Source organism: Brachypodium distachyon, chromosome 3, assembly GCF_000005505.3.
Source record: "Brachypodium distachyon strain Bd21 chromosome 3, Brachypodium_distachyon_v3.0, whole genome shotgun sequence".
Lineage (NCBI taxonomy): Eukaryota > Viridiplantae > Streptophyta > Magnoliopsida > Poales > Poaceae > Brachypodium > Brachypodium distachyon.
In genome coordinates, this window is record NC_016133.3 from 1,984,374 (window position 1) to 2,010,743 (window position 26,370).

General features: G+C 42.2%; 2 protein-coding genes across 7 annotated transcripts; both read right to left on the bottom strand.

Moving 5' to 3' along the window:
- Positions 1–3,246: 3,246 nt before the first annotated feature.
- On the bottom strand, positions 3,247–15,425 carry LOC100829017 (polycomb group protein EMBRYONIC FLOWER 2). Of its 4 annotated transcripts, none has more exons than XM_010235473.3 (22): positions 15,155–15,425; positions 14,934–15,072; positions 13,056–13,224; positions 12,887–12,942; positions 11,975–12,089; positions 11,737–11,893; positions 11,584–11,655; positions 10,917–11,053; positions 10,401–10,460; positions 10,102–10,226; positions 9,384–9,448; positions 8,264–8,316; positions 8,009–8,062; positions 7,858–7,920; positions 6,894–6,940; positions 6,692–6,828; positions 5,820–5,976; positions 5,656–5,704; positions 4,757–4,840; positions 4,550–4,629; positions 3,849–3,938; positions 3,247–3,718 (listed from the first exon to the last, which is right to left on the bottom strand). In XM_010235473.3, exons 2-22 carry the CDS (start codon positions 14,972–14,974, stop codon positions 3,589–3,591), a joined length of 1,941 nt encoding a protein of 646 aa, XP_010233775.1. In that variant the 5' UTR covers positions 14,975–15,072; positions 15,155–15,425; the 3' UTR covers positions 3,247–3,588. The 4 variants fall into 4 exon arrangements, with proteins under 4 accessions (XP_010233775.1, XP_010233774.1, XP_024317487.1 ...); XM_010235472.3 differs by having other exon boundaries at positions 11,584–11,661; XM_024461719.1 differs by lacking the exons at positions 11,975–12,089; positions 12,887–12,942; positions 13,056–13,224; positions 14,934–15,072; positions 15,155–15,425 and having other exon boundaries at positions 11,577–11,661; positions 11,737–11,880.
- A 2,028-nt stretch (positions 15,426–17,453) lies between these two features.
- Positions 17,454–23,321, bottom strand: LOC100836463 (wee1-like protein kinase). 3 transcript variants are annotated; one of them, XM_024462492.1, is made up of 10 exons: positions 23,055–23,321; positions 21,691–22,879; positions 21,538–21,598; positions 21,373–21,436; positions 20,927–21,193; positions 20,483–20,750; positions 20,364–20,404; positions 20,127–20,272; positions 19,258–19,611; positions 17,454–18,069 (listed from the first exon to the last, which is right to left on the bottom strand). In XM_024462492.1, exons 2-10 carry the CDS (start codon positions 21,993–21,995, stop codon positions 17,929–17,931), a joined length of 1,647 nt encoding a protein of 548 aa, XP_024318260.1. In that variant the 5' UTR covers positions 21,996–22,879; positions 23,055–23,321; the 3' UTR covers positions 17,454–17,928. The 3 variants fall into 3 exon arrangements, with proteins under 3 accessions (XP_024318260.1, XP_024318261.1, XP_024318263.1); XM_024462493.1 differs by having other exon boundaries at positions 21,691–22,937; XM_024462495.1 differs by having other exon boundaries at positions 20,483–20,592; positions 20,686–20,750; positions 21,691–23,320.
- Positions 23,322–26,370: the final 3,049 nt, after the last annotated feature.

Below are 26,370 nucleotides of genomic sequence, written 5' to 3' on the forward strand. Positions count from 1 at the left end.
GTGCAAAATTGCGGTTGAATACATTTATGTACACCGTTAGGTGTATAATTAATCCCAAGAACAACTCGCTTGCAAAATTTAAATATAAACTTAAATTTAAATTAAGTTAAACGTGTCTTTTGACCAACTTCCGTTATAAAACGAAATATTCGAGACTCAGTTGACTTATGCATAGTTGATTTCTAAAAAAACAGAGTAAATTTCACTATTCACCTCCTCTAGGAAAGTTTGTGACACATTCTATCAAATTTAGCAAAAGTTACTTTGTTTTACCCTGTTACTTAAGAAACTTTTGGCACAATTTTACTTCTTTTAAAAAAAATTGGTCATCCTAACAGAGTGGCCCCACATGTTCAGCCTACATGATGCATCCACGTCGGATCTATATCTCCTAAATATGCTTTCGCACCACCTAAACTTTCAAAGATCACCAGAATTAGGGATGCTGCTTTATGTTGGTCAATTTTACTATGCATGAATTATCCACTACATGTCATCTATTCTTGCACTAGTTGGCTCCGTACTTGGTCTACTCTGCTCAAGTCAATGGATTGCCAATTGACTTTTATAGCATGCAAAAAAATTGGAGCAAATGGCCATGGACTTTTTTACCCACAACGGCTGACGGTCTAGCGTGTGATTGAGCCTGCTTAGAGATGTTTCTTTTCCTTCTTTGTAACCTTTTTATTTTATTTTGCCTCATATTTGTTTGGCAATGTGCATTTTGGCGCAGAGACAGGGGGTGTGATACTCTATGGTTGTATCGATTTATATGGCATTGAGATCAATAAAAGCTTCCATTTTCGAAAAAGAGATGAGAAAAGTGTCAAGTTTTGAAAGTTGGAAGACAAAAATTATAAGTTTTTTTTGGAGTTTCTTCCACCGGTGGGCTATACCACCCACAAATCCACCATTCGTCTTTGTTTTTAGATTCGGACTAGGTGGTTGATCAGTGCCTCATGGTACATTAGTTAGTCCATTGGTGATGTATGACTCTCACAAATACATGATTAATTTACTGCGAGTGATTGCACTGAATGTGATTAACATACATTTCTTGTGGATGCCTCCAACCAATGCCTCACACATTTATTGTGAATACTTGTATTGAATGTGATTAACATAACTAATAAACATGCACTCCACGAATCAATGGTACATTTTTTTTGTGGTAACCTGCATGCATTAATTAGTTATGTTAATCACATTCAGTGCTATGAACTTGATCATTGTTATGAACTTGATCATTGCTACCCTTTGATGTATGTTGTCCCTGTACTGGACTACTTTTATCTCCTCTGTTCCCCTCGGCTTGTGCCGTCTGAAACCTTAAACCCCACTGCAGTATGACCAGAGAATACCATTGATAAGGCGTATTAAACTAGGCAAACAAATAAGGGAAATTTGTTGGAAATATGCCCTAGAGGCAATAATAAATTTGTTATTATCATATTTTCTTGTTCTTGATAAATGTTTATTGTCCATGCTATAATTGTATTGACAGGAAACTAAATACACGTGTGGATAAATAAACAAATACCGTGTCCCTAATACGCCTCTAGGGGAATGATGTGATGGACAGACCCAAACCTAAGCATAGCTTTTGATCGTGTCACTTAAATTTAAATTGCTAATGCTTTCATTATGTCAAGTATCATTTCCTTAGACCATGAGATCATGGCACTCCCTAGTACCGAAAGAATACTTAGTGGACATCAACCGTCATCTCATAACTGAGTGATCATAAAGGTGTTCTTCAGGTATCTCGGAAGGTGCTTGTTGGGTTGTATGGATCAAGACTGAGATTTGTCATTCCATGTGACGGAGAGATATCTCTGGGCCCTCTCGGTAATATAACATCATAATGAGCTTGCAAGCATGTGACTAATGTGTTTAGTCACGGGGATATTATATTGCGGTACGAGTAAAGAAAACTTGCCGGTAACGAGATTGAACTAGGTATGGTGATACCGACCATCAAATCTCGGACAAGTAATATATCGCGAGACAAAGGGAATTGGATACCGGATTAATTGAATCCTCGACATCGTGGTTCAACCGATGAGATCTTCGTGGAATATGTGGGAACCATTATGGACATCCAGGTCCGCTATTGGTTATTGATCGGAGAGGTGTCTTGGTCATGTCCACATGTTCTCGAACCCGTAGGGTCACACATTTAACGCTTAATGTCGCTAGGGTTTGATGAGATAAAAGATGGTGATATCGAATTATGATTCGGAGTCTCGGATGGGATCCAGGACATCATGAGGAGCTTTGGAATGCTCCGGAGATAAAGAATTATATATGAAAAAGCTGTTTCAGGGTTTCGAAAAAGTTCGGGATATTTTCCAGTATGGATCGGGAATTTTCTAGAAGGTTCCGGAAGTTCTCAAAAGGTTCTGAAATTTTTCAGAATATTACTGAGAATTTAATTGGGCCTCTATAGTAATTAATTAGAGCAATCTAATTAGTTATTCCTAGGCACATTAGGGGAAAGAGAGGAAACGTGGGGACTCTCCATCGTACGGTGGAAGTCTCGTACGTGGGGGGAGGCCGGGCAGAAGGAGGAATCCTTCTGGGACTCCCCTAGCCGGCCCTAGCCTCTTCTTGGAGGAGGGGCAAACCTTGACCACAACCCTATATAAACAGAGGGGAAGGGCAGGGGGAGAGAACACACCAAGCTCTTAGCTGGATCTCTCTCTCCTGAGCTCCTCTCCTTCTCTCCCGTGCGCAGCGAAGCCCTGCTCGCGGAGTTCTCCACCATATCCTGTCGTGCTGCCAGAATCTCATCAACCTCTCCCATCATCTTGCTGGATCAAGAAAGAGGAGACGACATCAAGCCGTACGTGTGGATACCAAGGAGATGCCGTATGTTCGGCATTGAGATCGATCTCATCGAAAGTACCACTACGCCAACAACGATCCTGTGATCGTAACGCTTTGTGGTCTACGAGGGTATGATGCTCATTATCTTTCTCGTTACTTACATCTATTAGATATGATCTTAGGTTTCTTCCGCACATCTCGTAAGAAATTTTTTGTTTTCCATGCAACGGACCCATCAGTGGTATCAGAACTAGATCTATGCATAGATGTTTTGTACGAGTATAACACAATTGTTTTGTACGAGTATAACACAATTTGGCATGCTAACGCTCCGATTTTTGGTACTCGGTTCGTTTTACTTGCCAAAGTTTGCACAAGAAAAATCTTCACGGTTGGGTAGACTTGGAACACGCCGTGAATGCAAAAGCAAGAAACTTGTCGATGGCACAGAATATGACGGACCAACATTCCATGCAAATGCATGCCTTTACAGTTACAACGAACAGCATTCCATGTACAGACATCCGATTACAGTTTTAAGTTTTATTTAGGTGACATTACAGTGCCAATATGACGACGGATCAACAAATAGAATTGAGAATAATCCTGAACGAAACAATGGCCCCCGGGTGGTGTGCGGTTGTCGCCTTTCTTTTCCTCCCCAACGCAAAAGTTGCTCTCCAAACGCTTTCTTTTCCTCCAAACATCGACTTACAGACAAAGGTTTTCAGTTCCTAAGTACCAGAGCACTCTTCTGCTCTAGTCAAGTTTCTTGGGGCCTGACTGGCTTTCCTTTTGGAAGGCTTCAAGAATGAGGTTGCAGGTGTTCATGCCACGGGCATCTAGTAGGCTGTGGTTCCAGAGTTTGATCATGAAGAAGCGCCAGCACCTGTTCATCCAGCAAGAAAATTACAAGCCAAATAAACACGAATCCAGTGCATGCAAAAGGTGCGCCACCGCAAACATGTTTTGAGTGGAGCTATTAATTAATAATAACGAAGCTATAATCAAGAACTCACATTAATAGAGGAGGGTTCTTTACAAGTTCTTGCCCATGAGACTGGCAGAATCCCTCACAGGCCCAAGGTATATGACCATCAGCTAGCACCCTGAAATTTTGTAACCCATCAGTAAGAGAATTCTGTACCATGCAGTCTACTCTTGTTTTGATGCCATTTCCTGGCTCTTGCTACCGCAAGGACGCAAGACAATGGGATTTGGATTTTCAAGGAATCGAAAAGCAGATAAACATCAACCGATGCTCAATGCAGAAGAAACAGCCGTCCAAAATATATTGAAATGAAAAGATTCTGAAGAATAATAGGTGCCATGCAAGGTGAGGAACCAACAAAAGTTTTTGAAATCTCATTGCATGAAACATAAAACATACTAGAATCAAAATGAAAAGATGTTTTGAAAAAGAATAATCTGTGACATGCAAGATGAAGAGGTTGTGAAGAATAATGTGTGTCATGCAAGGTGAAGACTTCCCCATCAATTTAAGATACCCTTCTAATCTGGAAACATTTCCTACGTAACACATTCCAAAATTCTTTTCAGATATGGTATATGCAAACAAAATGATAGTTTGTTACTTCAGATTTTTCAAATCTAAAGTTTGACTCTGGGACTAACATCACAAAAAGGGGTTTCCAATTTTTTAAATTTTAAATGTGAAATCTCATTGCTTGAAACATAGAATTATGCATATAGGCCTGACCTTTGTTTCCGAACAAATGAATTCCACATATGCATAATAAGCTTCTCATCTTGTGTGACATCAACAAAATCGTCAAGCATCTGCAACCACCAAAATAGAAATAGCTTAAAATATAGACCTTAAAATAAAGTATTAGACGGCTCGAGCACAGTTATAGGCAACAGCATGTGTTTCCGAACAGAGAGATAAAGAGATATTTTATCTGACCCTTCTATCTTCAAAGTCAGCAATGTCATCATCAACTTCATCTTCACTATCACGATCCGAGAAAACTTGTTCCAATGCCATTGGCTACGACAAAAGGTAAATGCAATCAAGCTAGATCTCAAATGCAGTGATAAAATTGTGAATATTCCAAGTCATAACAATTCAAATATGTATACACTAAAAATCCAATAGAACAAACATAAGAAAGCTGTGAAAATTACTAAATGATGAGCACCTGAAGGAAAAAGTAAGACAAAAGCCTGGAGTATAACAGAGACGATAAATAACTACTCCCTCCGTCCCATATTAAGTGACTCAAATTTGCCCAAATATGGATGTATCTATGCCTAAAAAGTGTCTAGATACATGTAATAGAAAGTCACTTAATATGGGACGGAGGGAGTATATTACTACTATAGAATATACTATAAGAAAGCTGGTAGGAGGCACAAAAAATGATAATTGAAATCAACTACATAAACATCATCTGATACTTTGACAAGACATCATGCTAACAAGATTGCCATAGCCTAGTATTCATAGACAATAGAGAGGCAAGCTCTTCAAGATCCTCATATTTTAATTCAAGTGGAACCGACAGTGGATGGAGAAAACAAATCATTCCCCACCAATCTCTGCATGAGACAGACCCTAACATTTAAACCACTACTAGAATCGGCATCAGCATCCAAATACTAAATTAAAGGTTGAACTGATTGTTCAATACAAAATATAAAATTGAAGGAGCACCAGGCTTCCAGAAAACTAATGTTAAAAAAAAACACGTCACTTACGAATTATGGAACTATTATGACAAGTATAAAACATTTGCATACATCAGAATTTGTAATAGGTCATGCACCTACACAAGCAAGGTACAATATTTATCTTTCACACACCTGTGCTCTGTGAGAATGGAAGAACTGACGTTTCTGCAGGAGTTGCCGGCTGCCAGGTAGTGTACACAACGAAATAGTTAGTTCAATATCTTTTATTATTAATGTCTAAAGAATCAACAATATGATTCATGACACGATATCAATAATGTAAACAGCAGGGCTACTTTCTGGGGTCAGCTCGCTCCATAGATAGCTTCCTTGTCTTTCCAAACTGTAGTACTGCTGGTGGCGAAAGATTGTTGGCAGCTGGTGGCGAAAGACTGCTGCCATGTAATGAGTTCGCCGCATCGGCGGAAGCATGTGCTACAGAAATACCTGAAACTTTTAGGCAATAGGAATGAAATGTGAGCAGATTATTAGGAAATACCTTGCACTGTGTGTAATATTCTGATATGATCAAGAACGGTTGCGATAATCTTTACCTAAGGAAAGGATCTAACACATTCATGTATGTTAGATTTTTTATAAAAGTATGCAGAAGTTCTCAATGCTGGAATTCCATGTGCATGCAACAACAAAAAAACTGATCTGTTTGAAATTTTGAAGTTCAAAAATTCGAAATCCAAATTCAACACAAATTCGTACGGTTTTCCCAGGCCCAGCACGATGAATTGGTCAAGGAACAGTTTTCAGGTTGATATCACTGTGAACTGAACTTGCACTCATAGAATGAACAAAATAAAAGCAAGGGCGTGTTTGGTTGCCCTGACGGCCATTGATCGCATAGTAAAGGGGATGCAGCAGCTGGGGTGCATGCAGAGAAGCCGACGCCTCTATTTCAGAAAAACGGCCGAATCAGCCGTATCCCACGTCCGGGCTGAGAGGCCCAGTTTTGCAGCTCGGGTGCAGCCCGTAGATAAGACCTAACAAACCAAACAGCCCTCAGCCTGCTTCTCGGGTGCGAGACATGTGCGGCCCAGGGAACCAAACATGCCCTAAGAGATCATTTGAGTGTAGTTTATGTCATAGTAAAAAACCATAAGATGACTCCCAAAAAAAAAACAGATTTTTAAAAAATCATAAGATGAGAATTTACCATCTTCCTTCTGCCCAAAGTCATCTTCAGACACTGCCTGGGCATCTTCAGGTGAATCTAAATCTATGATATGTGGATGTACATAACTTGTTTTCTGAGCTGTGGTTGCCAACCTTCTACGTTTCTTGAACTTTGAGCTGAAGCAACACAAAAATCAAACAACGAATATAGCATCATGAAAATTAATGGAGAAAGAGCATACCAGTAGGAAAATGTTTGATGTCTTGGATCAACTCCCTCCGCCACAAGCTGGAAATTTTTGGGATTATTAGTTCCACACATTAAGAACAAAATGTCTAAATTTACTATGCTAAGCATGCTAAGAATGGGTACAAACTATGAAAGGAGGCATAATGGGCACAACCATAGCCATTGTGTTCAAGAAAGTAAGGAAAGCTATGCACAAAACTGAGCTTTTAATTAGCAGAAAACCCAGGGATATCTTATTATGTGGGTTGTCAGCTATTCATGGTATGCCCGCAAGGGTTCGAGGATGTATCCATCACAGATAGTCTCGGTCAGCCCGAGGTCAGATTGACTTAGGTTCTAGGTCCTATTAGCCCCGAGTTGTACTTGTTGGATTCTAGAGATAAGGGTTATGGAAGTGAAAGGTGCTGAGTACCAGAGAAAACATGAGTTGGGTACTGTGCAAAGCCATAGGATGTAAATTGTAATGTATGGAATCAAGCAAGGAACCAATTAAAAAAATCCTTCTCTTTGTCCCACACCCTCCCTTCTATTATTGCGACTAGGGCTTTTAGCTCAAGCCATTGTCACACCGACCAACAGTGCCTATGTGCCAACCTCACGTTCACAAGCTAATCCTCTCCTACAAAACCCGTACCCAGAAATCAAGCCATAACATGCTAAACTTAGAATACTCAATTCAGCGATTACATCAACTACCTCTGTCCAGGTTTAGAAGGCCCGCACGGAATTTTATGTCAAACTTTGACCAACAATTATACAAAAAACATTTAATATATAGATATAATTGTTATGCCATTAGTTTTTTCAATATGAATTCAACAATATCATTTTTGTGCAACAATAACCTCATTTTGGTCAAAGTTGGGCACAAAATTTTATGCCAGCCTTACAAACCATGACAGAGGGAGTATCATTTATCATCAGCTCATTTTGGAAGTTCATTATCACCAATTTACCTCAGTTCTCCAGGCGGCATCTGTCTTCAGACTAACATTAACAGCCTGGCATTCTTCAGATATCTGCGTGAACATAAAGGACAAATTAACAATTAAACTATTATGAGCATAAAATAAATTTTTACAAAGGAGATTCGAGAAGTCTACCAACCCAAAACTCGAAGTGGAATAGGTCATGCGTCGAGTTCAAGTGACACCCCAAACCCTAGTATCACCAGAATCAGAACATCAGGGATGTGCCTTGAAAAAGGTGTGCAGACTGTTCCCTTAAAGAGGAAAAGGGTGTGCACAGAGAAAATACAATCTAAATTTATCGTAAATGTAGATCCACATGTTCTTAGCAGCAACCAACGGAATTCAAATACATATAAATATAACACAAATTGGACTTCGCTTCAAACATTACCTTATAGCTTCCACACGGTACCAAGCAAAAGGGGCAAGCAAAATCTTCAGTGACTGGTAAGAAGGGATCAATATAGAGTAGAAAAAGATGAGCAAAAAATAACAAACCAAACAGAAATTGCAAGGCATCTAACTTTGTATCTTTGCCATCATAGCATTCAAAAGAAAGTATCATAGATAACAAACTTGGATGTAAATCAGCTGCACAGCCACAAAAAGTATGGCAAATAATTTGCTTGCCACAAGTTAGGCAATGTTTGGCAGAAGTACAAGTCGATGAAATGTGGGACAGGCTGCTAAGTAAGTGAGCCATGCAAAAGTTATGGCTATCAAAAACACAGTAGCCTAACCCAGCTGCCACACTTGTGGCAGAATTTGGCTAAGTGTGAACACCAGCCAAACATGCCCTAAATACACCACACAGCATTCTTTCATAAAGCCTCTTAATAAATATACATAACCAATTGGAATCTAATTTCAACTTTACACTATTCTATTGGAATGTAATAACTCATGAGAAGGTGTGTAATTTCTGTCTTCGGCAGCAGAATTTTCATTAATTTCATTTAAAAAATGAAGCACATCTTGACTTTTCCGTTCATCATAGTGATATAGAACTTTACTTCAGAAAGATGAATAAATTAGTCAATTAGAGACAGCTAAACACAGAACTTTATAGGCCATTTTTTAAGCTCAACAAAAGATGTAAGAACATTAAAATCATTATCAAACTTAGCTCGCCAGCTTTAGTTCTAGGATCATATACAGAAAGTGTTTAAAGCATAAGATTCTCCACCTGGTTACTTGTGTGTTTGATACACACTAATGTTAAAAAATGAATATCTCCATGCAGTTCTTAGCATGCCACGGTACTATAATTAATTGGACCAAGTAATAAATTCTCACCATCAAACAGAAAGTGGTTTAGCAGAGGATATTAGTCTAAGATTATCTAGCTAATCGCGTTTGGTAAATCAGTGCAAGGAGAAAATGTGGAGCACACATCCGCAAAAAAAAAGAAGAAAATGTGGATCACACAGGAAAAAGAACATGACGTGATGCAAAGAAGTGTTAATGAAACTGGAAAACGCATGAGCCCAAGTGTTTGTGTGAGAGAGAACCTTCAGTCTTTTGCATAGTATTGTTGTAGTACTTGTAGTTGAAAACCACATTACCAGCTCTTAACCTGTGGAAAACAAAAAATTATATATGTTCACTTGATTATATCAAAATGCAAATGTATTTGTAAAGCTGAAAGCTAAAGCAAAATGTCATCATAAAACCTTGCCAGGCAACAGGTCAGTCCAGGGTTCTGCTAGGCTAACTTCAGCCTGACCACCAAAAGGCTAGGTGGAGCTAACACAAGAGCCCGACAAACCTGCCTCTGTAGCCAAAACCCCAGCACTGAGCATCCATATAAATTTGATTATACAGATTCAATTTATTTTCCTGTTCTTTCTGACATGTCTCCATTACGTTCCTTTGACTAATGACCATTAACTTTCTTCAATTATATTCAGGAAAAATCATTGGAAATGCAATGATCTGGAAGTACTTATGTTGGCAAATCTAGCAATGTCTATTGGACATCACAAATCGACATACTTGTGAATATTAGCAGCCAAATCTAGTCGATTGCATCCATGGTATCAAAGTACCCATTCAACTATTATAAACGTGCAGTTGCTGGCATGGTGTCCTAAACTTACAAACTGGATCAATTGCAAGTTTGCAACCTAAAAGGGATACATGTTGGCACTCACAACATGTCTTCAGCGAAAAGAAAAATGGATTTATTCGCAACCCATTTACGATTTACTACATATGTATTAGTATTACCTTATAACATGTGGTAACATTGGAGGTGGGACATCACTGTATGAGTAACTATAGTATGGAGATTCAGACATGTCTCTTGCGCCAACCTCTTGAGCAGATATGCCTACTTGAAGTTGATATGAACCCTGCAACAATAACAACAATCTCAGAGAAGCTACAGAAGTAACTGGTAGACAGCCTAAAATTTAAAACATTGCCCTCCCGTATCAACAATTCTTAGACCCCCACCACACACAAATACGGACACAATGTTTTAGATGATTAGCTTTGTAAAGAGAAGGATGGATTAATAATCCTACCGTTGCATCAACCTTATGGGAGCAAAATGTCAAGCAACTGTCCCGTTCCAGAAATTTTGGCTGCATGCACAACAAAAGGAAAGACAAGGAGCTCAACATGATGCTATAAATACAAAAAGGGTATCAGAATCTGACCAACAGATGAAGGAAAACTAATTTGCAGAATCACTGAAACTTCCATAAATTGCATATTTGAACCTTTATTGTTGACATTTATCTTATAATACTTTCTGTTATAATAATGTAAATTGCACTACGAATTTGATAATTTGCCAATTGCACTTTCGGAACGGGGTGTGCTAAGTAATGGCAAGCACTTTGGCCTTCTAAAAAGGGAAGTGCATGGGGTAGCTAAAGTAATTTGTTTAGTCTGAAACAAGCTTCAGATTAGTCAAAATTCAAAGTACAGTGCTGTGGTTCATTAGTTATATGATTAAATAAATACGATAGAAAGGTTTTAGTACATACATTAATTAAGAACATTGAAGCATAGTAGTCAAAGTTCAATTGCCATACCTCTAGGAAGCTTGGGCTCATACTAACTGTAGAGGCCAACTCCACAGTATGTCCCAAACTTAAGGTCACACAATTCTCCAAAGACGAACCAAGTAAATCAATTGGTATTTTACCCCAGTTACAATTCCCTTCAAGCTCTGTCAAAATGTATCAAACAGATGATAGTTAGACCCAATAACACTACACATCATAACTGGTTTCAGAGAACAATGTTGTTCTTAATGCTTAGTTTTAGAAGTTAAACCATACCCACGAAAGGATGAAAAACATACAAATTACTAATGGAGAGAGCCTATATGTAGCCAACCATTGGCTAGCTCAACCCATGTGGCACCCACACTGTCTGGCTAAATGTCCTAGTTGCTACTCCTGTCCAGAAAGGTGCCCACACATTTCAAGATAAAACTTTGATCATCAATTAGGTCAGTTGTATATGCGTTATCATACCATCTTGAAACTTCTCGAATGCAAATTTAATGGTATAACTTTATGAAACATAACCCACATTATTGGTTTGATTAACGGTCAAAGTTGAATCTAGAAATGCATGTGTGCCATACATTTTCGGACGAGTGAGCAAGTCTTAAGATAGTTGTGGTAAGTAATCGCATGTATGTGCTTATTCTAGCAACTATTTAGTGTCTTCCAGCAAATGTTAACCACAAACTTTGGAGAGCAGAGCCTTCCACATGGTTCCCTGAAGTGTTATTTTCGCCAATATTTTCTCCAACTTGCCCTTCTGAAACTAAAAAAAGGAATCAAGTTTGCTGGTGGCAAATAAATGTAAGGCATAAATAGTAACAGAGGTTGCATATTATACCACGGCTAATAAGGATAATGTTAAGGCCGCAAGCTCGGGAGGTTGTTAAATTCTTCAGATTCGGAATTATGAATGTAGCTTTGGTGTGATCTTTATTACCAAATTCACTGAAAGACGTAAGCAAACAGGCCTGATTGAATCGATATATCGGAGAGTGCTGCAAAATAGTTAAGGCATTAATGAGAAAAGAGAACATTTGGTAGAAAATGTTGTATGAAACTAAAGAAGGTAGACTTACCCCTTCAAGCGAAATGTTACTGGTAGGTGTAGCTAACAGAACATAAAGAGGAAAGATGTTATGTTCTGGCCATTCGGCATTTGTACCTCGAGAAAGTGATACAGTTATTTGGATCCTACATTTATAAGCACAAACACTGGTTAGTATTTCATATGATGCAAAACACAAGATTAAGTTTTACTTGTGGTTTTAGCACTTGTTTATGACAGTTTTACTTGTGGTTGTAGCACTTGTTTATGACAGATCGATGACACTTTCCAACTTGATGATCTTTGCAATGTTGTTGAGCAATACTACCCATGTTCATGTGTACACAAATGCACCAAACATAGACACTATACACATCTGGTGATTGAGTTTTAATTGTGGTTTTACCACTTTTTTATGACAGACCGATGACACTTTCCAACTTGATGATCTTTGCAATGTTGTTGAGCAATACTACCCATGTTCATGTGTACACGAATGCACCAAACATAGACACTATACAAATCTGGAGGAAATTAAACTCATAGAATCTTGGCTCTTAAGCTACTTTCCACAAAGTTATAATTGTTAATTACTTAATTATTCTTTTTATGATTACGTGACATGACATTATGTTTGCAATACATAATCATGTATTATGTTCTTCAAATAATTGGATGGACTAAGGTACGATCTTAGATTCTCCTTTCTGTTGTGCCAAAGCATTTTGAATTTGATTCAATCCCGACTGTGACAACCTTATGTATGTGGTTCCAACATGTCTAAAGGGGTCAACTAAACTAAACAATCACGAAATCCCAGCTATGTCAAGAAAAGAAAATACTTTGTGGAATGGAACCGTCCTTTTTCTATTCACGTATTGAATTTCAATCAGAATAAATCTTTGGGATCCACATGCCCTGCAGCAGAATAAAAAATGTGTACCTCTTTTTCCGTCTTGCATGTATCTTGTAATGAAGGCATCTTTGCAAAAAAGCGGGCTGCAAAAAGTCAGTGAGCTATTATTGGTATCTAAATCACTTGCGCACGATTATTATGAGTGAGTAGAGAAAGTAATCATGTCAAATGAGGCAACATGTGTAGGATGCCTTACATTTTTTACGGCTCTTCGTTGAATAATATTGTACAGCTCAACTGGCTTGCAGTACAGCGCGAAGCTTTCTTCTGCAGCAAGCTGCTCATCTGGCGACAATCGAGGTCTTAACTGTTGGCGACACGTCTGGTCTGTAGACCGGGGGTAACCGAATCCACTGCCAGCGTTCCTGCATAAACGAAGCACATGCATCAAAAGAAGAATACAACACATGTCATCTCACTATTAACACCAAGAAAACCATTTGCCACATTGGTATGGTTGCATAACTGCAAAGCAGCTTCATAGATAGAGAACAACTCGGCTAATTTCCAGAACCAGGATACAACCAAGGCAGGTGCAATACCACACAGATTTCCAGTGAGCAGACATAAACTCCGAAAAATCATCATGATTGCCATTCACCAGTTACCAAATGCGACGAGATCACAAAAATTACCAACCAGTCACGACCCATTAGACAAATAGCCATTTAATAATTTCCAAATACAACCAAGGCAGAGCGGCATATAGAAATCAAGTCGTAAACGAGCATGGCGTGAGTGGTAGGGCCACAAAGTATGCAGACAGCCCACCAGGGTTTGAGACATGACGTGGCCGCAACCTCCGTGAGCTATTCTTCTGTATTAAAAGCATTCCATGTTCCGCAGTCATTAATTCTTGAAATAAGCCACTGCACTGCACTCTGCTATCCAGCAACCGAAGCGTCACACGGACAGACAGACAAAACAGACAACACAAATGCACTATCGGACTACAGACATAACCAGGGCTTCCATCACAATACTATCAATTACACGCACGAACAAGGATCAACCGCAGGACCTCCTGCGACTACCCGCACGGGCATCACGATTCACTAGTCACCAAATGCAACGAGATCACAAAAATTACCAACCAATCACGAGCCGTTAGACAGATAGCCATTTACTAATTTCCAAATACAGCCAAGGCGAAGCAGCATACAGACATCAAGTCGTAAACGAGCATGGCATGGGTGGTAGGGCCGCAAAGTATGCAGACAGCCCACAAGGGTTTGAGACACTACGTGGCCACAACCTCCATGCACTATTTTCTATATTAAAAGCAATCCATGTTCCGCAGTCATTAATTCTTGAAATAAGCCACTGCACTGCACTCCGCTATCCAGCAACCGAACCGTCACACGGACGGACAGACAGACAAAACAGACAACACAAATGCACTATACAAACTACAAACATAACCAGGATTTCCATCACAATACTACCAATTACACGCGCAAACAATGATCAATCAACCACAGGACCTCCCGCAACTACCCGTGCGGGCATCACCATGGAAACTAACTCTACCCAACTTAGCAGCAGCATGCAAGCACAGAACAGCACAACAACTAGAATAAGCTTAGCAGCAGAACACTAATTTCCAAATGCAACCAAGGCGAAGCGTCATATAGACATCAAGTCGTAAACGAGCATGCCATGGGTGGTAGGGCCGCAAAGTACGCAGACAGCCCGCCAGGGTTTGAGACACTACGTGGCCGCAACCTCCGTGCGCTATTCTTCTGTATAAAAAGCAATCCACGTTCCGCAGTCATTAATTCTTGAAATAAGCCACTGCACTGCACTCCGCTATCCAGCAGCCTAAGCGACACACGGACGGACAGACAGACAAAACAGGCAGCATAAATGCACTATCCAACTACAAACATAACCAGGATTTCCATAACAATACTATCAATTACACGCGCGAACAAGGATCAACCACAGTACCTCCCGCGACTACCCGTGCGGGCATCATGATGGAAACTAACTCTACCCAGCTTAGCAGCATCACACAAGCACATAACAACAACACAACAACTAGAACAAGCAAGTTAGGTGGAGGCGGGCGTACCCTGCGTCCTGGGCAGCAGGAGGTAGAGGTAGGCCAGGCATCCTCGCCGTCGACGAGGCAGCTCAGGTTCGCTTCGCTGTACAGGGGCGGCGGGCTTAACAGGGGGGCACGAACCCAGCGGGGGGCGGATCTAGTTTCCCTGCCGAAAAATGATCGAGGTTAACTAAATTTAGCTCCGCCCTAGGTTAATCCTAATCCATGGATGGACGGAAACCTCGTACCTCGATGAGAAGACGGCGTCCGAGGGTTGCTGCGGCCGGGGCGGAGACGGCAGGGGACGCGACGAGGGCGGAGACGGCGGCGACGAGGGGCGGGTGGTAGGTAGAGGCGGGATGCCGGAGGAGGAGGAGAGAGCCCTAGGGCGTAACGGCGGTGGGAGGCGTCGTTGGGTCGGATCGGAGCTAGGTCGGTCGGATCGGATGTGACTGTGTGTTAGCCCGAGGCCGCTCCCCTGCTCACTCTCCACGGCCTGCAGTTCGAGATGGGAAGAGACGCTTCGGGAGAGGGACTCGGGATTAGGAGCGCTGTGGCCTGTGGACTGTGGGCTTGGGGCGGTGGAACCTATAGCTGGCCATCGAGCCTGGGCCCCCAAAAGAGCCCAGAGGCCCGGCACTAACTAATGGGCCCAGCGGACCGTGGCCCGGCCTGTGCTGCTTCTGGGCTTCATCGTCGTTTTTTTTTTAGTTTTAACACATTTGGCTCAGTTTCTATTCTCAAAAAAAAAAAATTGGCCCAGTTTCTCTTCAAATTCTGGCATAACCCAACACTATTTCTCCGCCCGTCATATCACCTCCTTCTAGCCCAGCCCATCTTTGGTTTTTTATTTTTACACAATCTGGCCATGTGGTGAAGTGGGCTGCATTGGCCCCGTCGAGCTTAACGGGCTCGGGTCGGCCCGGCCGGGCTTGGGGCCGTGCCTGAGCCTCGAGGCAGTCATTTGGTGCCGGCCCGGTCCCAGTTAAATGGGCTTAGACCGGATCCCTCAGTTCGGTGTCCAGTTATAACCTACTCAAAACTAGTCGCGGAGTCATAGGCTTTTATGTTTACATATTGGGCTATTGTTCTCAATGGATCATACCGAGGTAAAGGGAAGGGACGTTGATCTTTCTTCGTTTATTTTAGGTTCACTCGGTTTTTATTTGGTTATTTCGATTCGAGAATTCAGTTTTCGGTTAAAATGTCCGCCCTTAGCGTTGTGCTGACCTCCTCCCAGCAACCACAAGCGGCGGAGCTTTAAGGCGTGTGACTGGAAAAAAAATATTAAGTGTCCGTCATCGTCCACCTTGATCACAGATATCGTCTGGCTATGTCTGCAATGGAGCTTCGGGGGCGGCGGTTCGGACGTGCAACAGGGAAGTTGGAGGTTGGGGGCGCAAGTCAGGGATGTCGGCCAAACAATCTTGTCTGCGTGTGAAGACTGATCAATTTAACTCACTTGAATTGAAGTTCCATGTTTCGGTGAACACGGGAGGGTGGTGTAGTGAGCAACACTGGTCTGTAGTCGAATAGATCACGATGAACAAAGACAGATTCACCCAGTGGAAAGAGAGAATAGCGTTGTTTAGCTTTCCTCCTGATTGATTCCTCCAAAATTGGAAAGGTTGGCGGGTAAGTCGTCTTAATTTGGTGGCAAGATGTGCTACGCCAATTTTTCGGTAATTGACCAAATTTGGTAGCTGTTTAAATAGATTCCAACTATTTGACAAGCCAATTTCTTTTGGCTCACTCGGGGTCAACCAAAACTACAACCAATTATTTGGCTGGCCAAATTTTAGGGCTCAGTCAGTTCAAAGGAAAGCAAAACATAGGAATCAAGTAGAAAACATAAGATCATGGTAGAGTGGCACGTGCCATCCTAAGGAATGGTCTTTGCTTCATTCATATGGAAAAAGGATATTGGACCTAATTTTCATTTTCCTTCGAAAACATAGGAAACCAATAGTATTCTTAAGAAATCATTTTGTCACAAAAAAAACGAATGCGTCTAAAGTGAAATTCTCTTTGGAATTCTCAATCCTTTGGTTTTCTTATGAAAATCCTACAAACTGAATGAGCCATTAGTAGGGCAAGTTTGGGCTCAATCCAAACACACCCTACATCTCTCTCTCTCTCATTTTCAGGGAAAGCCAGACTGGCTACTTTATTGCTTGGTGAAAATGTTTACATGATGACAATTTATAGAGTATTAGACGAAGATAGACACTGCACATACCTACCCTTTTTAAGTGGCTTTAAAATTGGTGAGACTATTTAAATTAACAAGCCTCTGTATTAGTATTTCCTGATGAAATTTTACATGTGTACACAGGAATTATTTTTTCTTTAGATTTTTTCAACTTTTCAAATACTGATTTCAAATTTCTGAAATTTCAGGCTCCATGGAGGAGCCTGAAATCCAAACGTCCACTCTGGGGGGAGAAGTGCCTATGTGACCAAAACTGACAAAAAGTAAAAACAGATAGTGAAAGAGTTTCATTCCCTAGTCTTAGCATTCAAGATGAAAATGGAGAACACCAAAAAGGAAGAAATGCTCTTGTATTTACAATGGAAGTAGGCCACTGACTACTCCCAGCCAAATTTCGATATCAAATCACACTCCAGCAGAGATTGGTGACAAAGCGATTCACAGCAAGGCAGCACTCTGCATTCCTGAAGGCAGCATAAATAGGAGCTTCGAGCACAAACCCCAGACCAACCCAAAACACGACAAAACCCAAAACGGCCATAACTTACAAGACTTGAATCCTTGATCGAGTCTGAGTCTCTACCATAGAAACTTCGGCTTCACATCCGCTAAAACAACAGAAGTTGCTTCGAATCACAGCTTAACTCTCGCTGCCTATACAGAATATCATCAGACAGGCACATAACATCTTGTGCTGTCTGGTAATAGGGGCGGAAAAGGATCCGTAGAGCGTTCTTGGAGAGCCTTTTTTCATTGGCACACAAAATTTGGCAGCTGACTGACTCAGCCGCGCACCCGCTCTCAGCTCTCTTACTGCCGGGATCTGAATATAGGGTGCAGCTGTTCTACATCTTCGCCGGGACCTGAGCCCTGATGGAGCTTCTCGAAGATGGGGTGTCTCAGGATCTCCTTCGCAGAAGGCCGCCTCGTGGGATCAGGGTCCATCATCAACTGCAAGCAGAAAGCTGGAGTAAGCAAGCAAGTAGTGTTGCCTGTCGTCACAAGGGAGAGAAAACTTTCTGGAACCTTGTTGCTAGAGTTCGTTAAGGTGTGAAAGCAACTTTCGAATTGTAGCTATATGGATATTAACACAGAGATCATGGCTGTACTGTTGAATTGTACTTAAAAGAAAAGAAGCCTACCCAATACGCTGGAAAAGCACTTCCATAAACATCCAGCCATTATTTATGATTCAGGCAGATAAAAACTAGAACTAGTAACAGAAGGGTCGTGCAGCAATATTCTTGACCCAAAGAATCAGGCAATGATTCCAATACATGATGGCCATGAGTAACAAGCACCGGTGTGTTTCATATAGCTCAACTTCTTTTATCTTGTTTTCAAAGAGTTCAAATTATTTGCTGATCTGGTTGTGTGTGACCTGACATGACAAAAAAACTCTTCCTAAGTTCAGGCCCTATGATTTTCGACAGTGTGAATATAAGCATGTTTGAGAAAAAAGAACACATCCTAAGCTTAGTAGAAACAACGAACATGCAATGTCATAGATATACCATGCTCCACGCTGGAAAAGAAGAGAAAGATTTTACTAAAGTTCAAGCACTGCTCTGCGATTTAGTGGCACCAAGAGGCAAAAGGTGCAGAAGAAACAAAATTAATCATGCCCAACTGAGAAGTGTTTCTTGTTATTAGCTTACCATGCTAAAAAAATAGCCATACTTCACGGCCTTAGTGTTAGGATTCCTGTGCACACGTGTAAACAGTCTACATACAGAGGGGCAACATGGTGTATCAAAGTAGCCAGCTACTAATGTATTCTGCGACTGCTGAAACACTTGGAATAAATATGCAACATGGTTACATAGAAGACCCCTGTGCATAAATTACAGCAGTGTAGCAGCAAACTTTAACCTTTTAGTTACAGAAGTAAAAAACCAACATTATGTTGTGCTGGGTTACTTGGGCAATCGTGAATTTTATCAAGCATGAAAATTAGATTTAAAACTAAAACAAAGGAAGAATGCACAATGCAGCCTTCATTTTGCATGTAAAAGGGATGGAGATACATAACTATCTGAGATGAAGGGGAATGTAAAGTAGAATCATATCAAGTGATTGTCAATCTGCATATAGAAATGAAGTGCAAAGTAGAAAAAGAAAGGTGACAGTGTGGCATACCTTGATTAAATTTTGGAACTGAATAGGGCGTCCTGGAAGCAATGCGAATTTGCCCTCTCTGAGACTAGTAAACTGGGGTCCAGACAGAGGAAGCGGAGTGCCTCTTATAAGCTCATAGACAGTTGCCCCAAGAGAAAAGATGTCTACCTTGTCAAGATGCTCAAACTCATCATTCAACATTTCTGGAGGCATATAGCGAGCATCTCCTTCTTCAATTGGCAAACTACGATCAATAAGTGTAGCACAACCAAAATCTCCAAGCTTATAAACACCATTCTTGACGTATATGTTATCTGGTTTGACATCAAGGTGTGCTATGCCACGCCCATGAATGAAGTCCAAGCCTTTGGAGACCTTGAATTTCACAAAGTTTATTTTTTATATTAGTATTGAATGGTTAAGTGGTGAGTATATCCAACTCTTAGAATCGTGCAAGTAAAAACGTTTCGAGGGAATACACCATGATACTAGAATATATCAGTATTATGTTTATGTTACAAATAACCACAACATCTTATTTCTGTATCACTGTAAGAATTATTCTAGTTGCTAGTCCTATATAACCCAAACTACGGAATCAAAGTAGATGTTTCTTCAAGTTCCATCCAAATGCCACGGTGTTGCAACAGCCTGTAGAGCTCCTGTAACACATATGATCTATTTGCTCCTTTAGGACCAGAAGGCCAAACAAGAATGACTGGCTACCATAGGTGGGCAACAGCAGATGGTGAATCCAAGCACACTACAATTTCAAGGAGCTTGTTTTTATATGATTACAATGGTGGGCTTGCTATATTATGGCAAAAAAAATCATGGTGCTTTGCACACTGGCCCGGTAACCTAGAAACAAAATGTACTAGCAATCGAACCTGATACAACAGTTCCAGAGCTTCCTCATGCTTCAAGAGTGGGTTCCCATTCATAGATAGACAGCGGTCGCACAGTTCCATCTGAATATAAAGTTTCTCGGTCTCAAACCAAGAGGTGAAATATCCAACAATGTTCTCATGGTTACCTGATAAGACAAGTTACAGGCATTATAGCCTTCTAATTGATGAAATATAGCTGAAAATGAAGGAAGTAACATCTGAAATTAATGTTCGAACCTAAAGCCACCAAAGTTTGTACTTCCTTCAGTGCTAGCCTCCTGTAAGAAAAGATGCAACATCCAGCATTAGTTATTCATGGTGTAATTGCCAAAGCAAGAGTGCTGCTATGAAACTACCTGTCCCTGTCACTATGCAACTCCTTGATGCTCCGTTTTACTGCATACAGGCAGCCCTCTATCCTTCTCAGAACTTTGAACACAAGACTGAAGTTTCCTCGGCCAATTTGCTGAAATAAAGATTGTTCATGACCAAAATCTCCACAGGATGTAAAAGTTAAACCTGAACAGGAACACATAAGCAATATCTGCTCAGAGCATACCTCAATTTCATGGAAATCACTACGGTAACGTGAAAGACCATAAGCACCAATGGAGGGAGAAGACCCTGCATACAAAAAAATGGTTGATTAACTATATTGGTGTACCAAGATAGGGTTACAAATGTTCTTATTAAGGTTGAAAAATCTGTAGTGATTACACTTACACCAACAGTCAGGTTCACATAGTTTGAAGGTGATGGAAATGAACATGATTCAATAACATAAAGCGCATAAATTTTACCTGATGATTTGCCTTGCCTTACATTGAAAACACCGTCGTCTATTCGAGGATCAGCATTATACGGGTTCTTGATGCATGGCGGAGGAGTCACCTGGGAGCGCAGAGTTCTTGCTGATTGAGGAACGATGCTACCTCTCTTTTGCAAACTAGGTCGCACCATCTGTTCTTCCTCTGAATCATCCTGACATAGACCACACGGGACAGGAGTAAGCTCCTGCTCGTCCAACTCTGAGAGGCTCACCGACCTGAGGTCTTTGGGCGAACAATCTGCAAGCATTGGCAATTTGGCATTCGTTAATTAAAACAAAAAAAAGATGGCTCCTGGGCACAACAAACTCCCAGATTTACCAGGGTTACAGATTGGCAGTAGACTGGATCTTGAGGCGGGAATATAAGTATGTATTCAAATCAATCGGGAATCAGTTTGATGGGGGTCATACTCTTACCTCTCTTGTACCTCTTGCTCCGAGCGACCGACTTCTCCGGAGATTTGGGGCAAGGGATGTTCTCCTGCAGAAAACCCAGAATGAATCAGAGGAACAATGCAAGAGACTCTCGTCAGAGCATAGACCAATCAGTAACCAGACAAACAAATCGTGGGTCTTTCCCACCTTATCGGAGTCGAAACTATTCGCCAGCGGCGGCGCGTCGGGCGTGAGGTAATCCGGGGTGCTGCAAAACAACGAGCGCCAGTGGTTACAATAACCCAGCGGGGAAAAAAGAGCTGCAGCTCGAATCGAATGGGATACAATCGGGGATCTTACCAGAAGAAATCCTGGCTGAGGATGCAGCAGTCCTTGTCCTCCATGGGCACGTCCGCGTCCACGGGATGCGGCTGAGCAGGAGCCGGAGCCGGAGCCGGAGCCTCCTCCCCGATAGGATTGAGCGCGGGGGCGTCGGAGAAGAAGTTGCGGAGCGTGACGCTCTCGAGCTGCCGCGACAGCTCCCCCGACGGCGAGCTCCCCACCGCCGCCGCCGCCTTCGTCGCCGTTCTGGGGGCGGAGAAGCGGCGGGGCTGGCTCGTCCCGGCCCGCGGCCGCGCTGCGCTCGCGCTCTTCCCCCTCATCATCCCCCCGTCACAACCTCGCGAGATCTCTCCCGGCTCGAGCGCCTCGGTTCGCTTCCGGGGGCTGGGGCTGGGGTTTGGTCTGGGGAGAAAGAGAGAGAGAAAGGGAGAGACGCGGGGGATGGGGAAAAGAAAAGAAAAGGGAAATGATTTTGAACTGGGGAATCTGGAACGCGAGGGCTTCGCTGTGGCGGGAGGAAGAAAAATTAGAAAGAAATTAATACCGCTGCTCTATTTTCAGTGGGAATCGGGACGCCTGTGCGTTTCTTTCTATCTCGACCCTGTCTTGGGCTTGGGCTGGCCCACCATGTGAAACGGGCCGTCATTTCTTCTTCCTGCGTGGATTAGTTGGTTCTCTACTTCTCTTTCAATGGGCTGCGCTCAAAAAAAAAACTTCTCTTTCAATGGGCCTAGTTTGGTTCTGGTCGCCCTCCAATCATGTTCAATGGTCCATGAAAAAAATATGTCATGTACAACGGGCCCATTCGGACTAATTAGGCCCGGCCGGTTTTTTCAGTTTCATGTGTAAATGGATGAGGGCCTATTCGGTTTGGAGGATTTACAATTCACAGGAATAGGAAAAGTAGGGGAATAGGATGTCCAGACCATTCTAATCCTATGGAAAACAAAACCTCGGGAATTCTGAAAAAAGAGCATTCGGTTGCATCATTTTGCAACAAAGCAAATGTAGAGAGGAATCGTTTAGTCCTTGTGACTCAAAGACGATACAGAAGGGAAAGCTTCGGGAAGGAAGAAAGAAAGAGTTTCAGTGCAAATCAATACAGCAATTTCTATTGCAAAAGAAATAAATCTATCAAACAAAATTAGAAGAGGAATCTCTTGACACCAGCCATCTCTCCTCCCACGACAGTCCAAGCTCCAATTCCCTGCGCGGACGATGCCCCAGCCCAATTGATTTAGTCAATTAATTTCCTTCCACAAGAACTAAAACAATCCGATTGATTTTTTAGTCAGATGCTTCTCTTCTACAAGGACTACAACAATCCGATTGATTTAGTCAGATACTTCTCTTCTCAAGAACTACAGCGGACAGATCTCTACCTGGAAAGAGAACCAACAGCTATGGAGTAGATGGAGCCCAGCCTTGCCGTGGTGGTTTGGGGGGTGGGGGGGGCGACGGAGCAGCCGGAGAAGGAAGATGGCTGGTCGATGGAGCGCGCGAGCGAAGTAGATCGAGCAGCGGGTTCGGCTGCTGCTCCTTCTACATGGAGACGGGCTCTCCTATTTGGCATATCTGAGCGATATTTCGCCGCCAAAGCGGGCGCGACGCACGCTTCGCGCGTTTCTTTTGCGCCAGGATTTGTTCCATGAGGTCTGACCTCATTTTAAGAATCCTCCGGAAACATGCTCGGGAGATGTTTTCCTCAGGAATGTGAAGTACCAAATCCTGTAAACCGAATGGATCATATAGGAAAATAGCCTGAGGTTTAGAAGCCTGTGAAAATCCTGCAGAATTCCTGTAAACCGAATAGGCTCTAAAGTGTTGTTTAGAAGGGTAGAAGTATCAAAAGCTGAAGCGTAGGCCCAAACAAACATGACCTTAATTGGACGAAGCAATTCCGCACAAACAAACTTTGTCATACCTGATCATAGGAATTTTGCACGGAAAACAAGAAATTCTCATCTCCTATGCATGTCTTTTGGATTGTAGGATTGCATTAAAGAGTCCAAACACGAGATCAAACCTGGTGGGAATTTTCCTTTGAAATTCACAATGCATATTTTGGTAATCTCTCCTCTCTTACTACAATAAAGAACCATGTAATCTATTATTTTTTTATGTTTTTCATGTATACCATCCAAACACCTCTTTTGTAATTCATCGGGTTTTTTATTCCCATTATTTTTATTATCGTGTTTTTGCATTACTGTGAAGCATATAAGCTTTTAAGTTGTGAGCGAGTTCAATTAGACCCCAGTGGCGGTACTAGCACCGAACACTTGTGTTGTCACTATGTTTTAATACGCCTTAAAATCATGAGGACTAAGTTGCAATATTTGAAGAAAAAACATACATGTGCTTTAGGCATAGCTGTGATGTCACTTGACAAAACAGCTAGCATGTCGCGCCGCTACGGGTCGAGCCCCTTGTTCCTTACAAGTGGGCTAACAGCGTATCCAAAATTGGGCGAGCATAGCGAAAAAACATACAAAGGTTGTTGCCCAAGAAAAACAGAAAGAGAGTGTTCTAAAAATAGAGAGACGTGCAGGCAGATAGATAGATAGATAAGTAGATAGTCAGACAACCATCTGGCCTAATAAATAGATAGACAAGTTAACTGGCCATAAAAATATTATATAATTTGCTTGCTCAAAAAATAAATAGATAGATAGATAGATACATAGATAGATAGACACAAACATCTAGCCTGCAAATAGATAGATGAGATAAGATAGGTGGACATGAATACTATTATATAAATTGCATCACTCCGAAAATATAGACAGATAGCTAGATAGGGCGCAGATTGATAGATAAAGAACACCATGTACAGACTGCGGCCCCAAAAAATTAAAAAAACGGTTGCTATTGAAAACAAAGCGGGAATTGAGAGTAGCATGCCAACACAAGACATGCCAAAAAAAAAGGGCAAGACAGATCTATTTGCATAACAGGACATATACTCCTGCAATAAACAAAAACTCAAGGAGTACCTGAGTCTAGATTATTGTGCTCTATATAAACATGAGGGGAGGAGCTTTGTCAAGCACACTAAAACAAAAGAAGGAAGAGTACACATATTCTCTCGCCCTCATGGCACTGCAAAAGCAATGCGAGGAAGACTGTGCGCTCTATGTCTATTGTTTTTCTGGTCCTTGCTACGATGTTGTACACATTGCCGTCCTGCCATGCACGTAAGTAGGCGAACAACATGCATTTTTTACTCTATATTTTTTTCGAAAGCTCAAAAAATGTATGTACCGTTGTATGTGCAGTTTCTCCGGTGACATGCGAGAACTTAGAACGCTGCACTGTTCCCAAGTGCATGGACGAATGCAAGGCGAGAGGCCTGGGGTATTTCGTTGCCTATTGCCACCACAACCACAATCAAGATGTTCAGTGCTGCTGCAGACATTTCGCGGAGTGACAAACAAGATGTTCCCCGCGTTTGAACGACCCAAGTCGTGTTGCATTGATCCGTGCAATACAAACTGAATAAGGTGTTGCCCTAGACAATATAAATATAATTGATGGCATCTGCCTCAAAGACCGTCTTACTGTGATGATCTGAGCAAAATCGTGACCCAATCAAGAAACCAAAAGCACCCTAGAATTAAAAGAGAAAAGTGAAAACAAAACTGTAGTTCCTTTTGGATTACATCGTAGCAGTGGTGGTTTTAAGCAAAATCCACTACTACAGAAAGGTTTATAACTAACGGTCGAAAAACAGCATCAGTAACGGGCGGGCCCGCCGTTACTAACTTCGTGTTACTGATGATGGTCAACATCGACGACCGTTACTGATGTACCATCTTCAGTGACGGGCTCCAAATGAAGCCCGACGCTGATAACATTCTCATGATTTTTAAAAAAAAAGAAGGCACATGGCCTGCAAATTTTGGTCGCGGATGAACAAATCACAAAATCACAGGGTATAGCATCTGGCAAAATCAGATTGATCACACAAGAACTGGTACACATGAGAGAAAATGGACAAACAATTATAAAAAATCTGCAACTGCTCCACGACGCGATGGCTGCGGTTCCGGCTCCATGACGGCGAGGGCTGCGGTTTCGGCTCTCCACGACGATGGCTGAGGTCAGGGATGCCGGCTCTGCAGGAGCTGCCACCCGACCTACTCATCCTCATGGGCGCCGATGGGGATCTGCGGTAGTGAAAGAGATCGAGGGAGAGAAAAGAAATCGAGAGAGGTAGAGAGAGACTAACCGTGAGAGGGAGAGGGGGATTCGGTGGTGCGTGGGGTCGGGGGCGCCAGATCCGGCGGCAGCCAGGGTCGAGGTCGCCTAGCAGCGGTCGAGGTCGTACCTGGCGTACCTAGCGGCGGTCGAGGTCGAAGATGAGACGTAGAAGGGGAGAGGCGCCCGCCGGCGGAGATGAGTGAGAGAAGAGAGAGAACACCTACTCCTCGACACCGACATCCTGCAAGAGTGAGAGAAGAGAGAGAGAGAGGGAAACCGAGAGGGAGATAGGGAACCGAGAGAAGGAGACGAACCTGCGGGGCGAGGGGCGGTGGCTGACCGGATCCGCGGCGGCGGGGCAGTCGCTGGTCGGATCCAGCAACGTCGAGGCCCGGGAAGGCCCGCGGCACGACGGAGTCCGGCGTTGGGGGAGGGCAGTACAGCAGCAGCTCCTGGGCGGCGGGGCGGAGTCCGGCGTTGGTGGAGGGTGGTGCA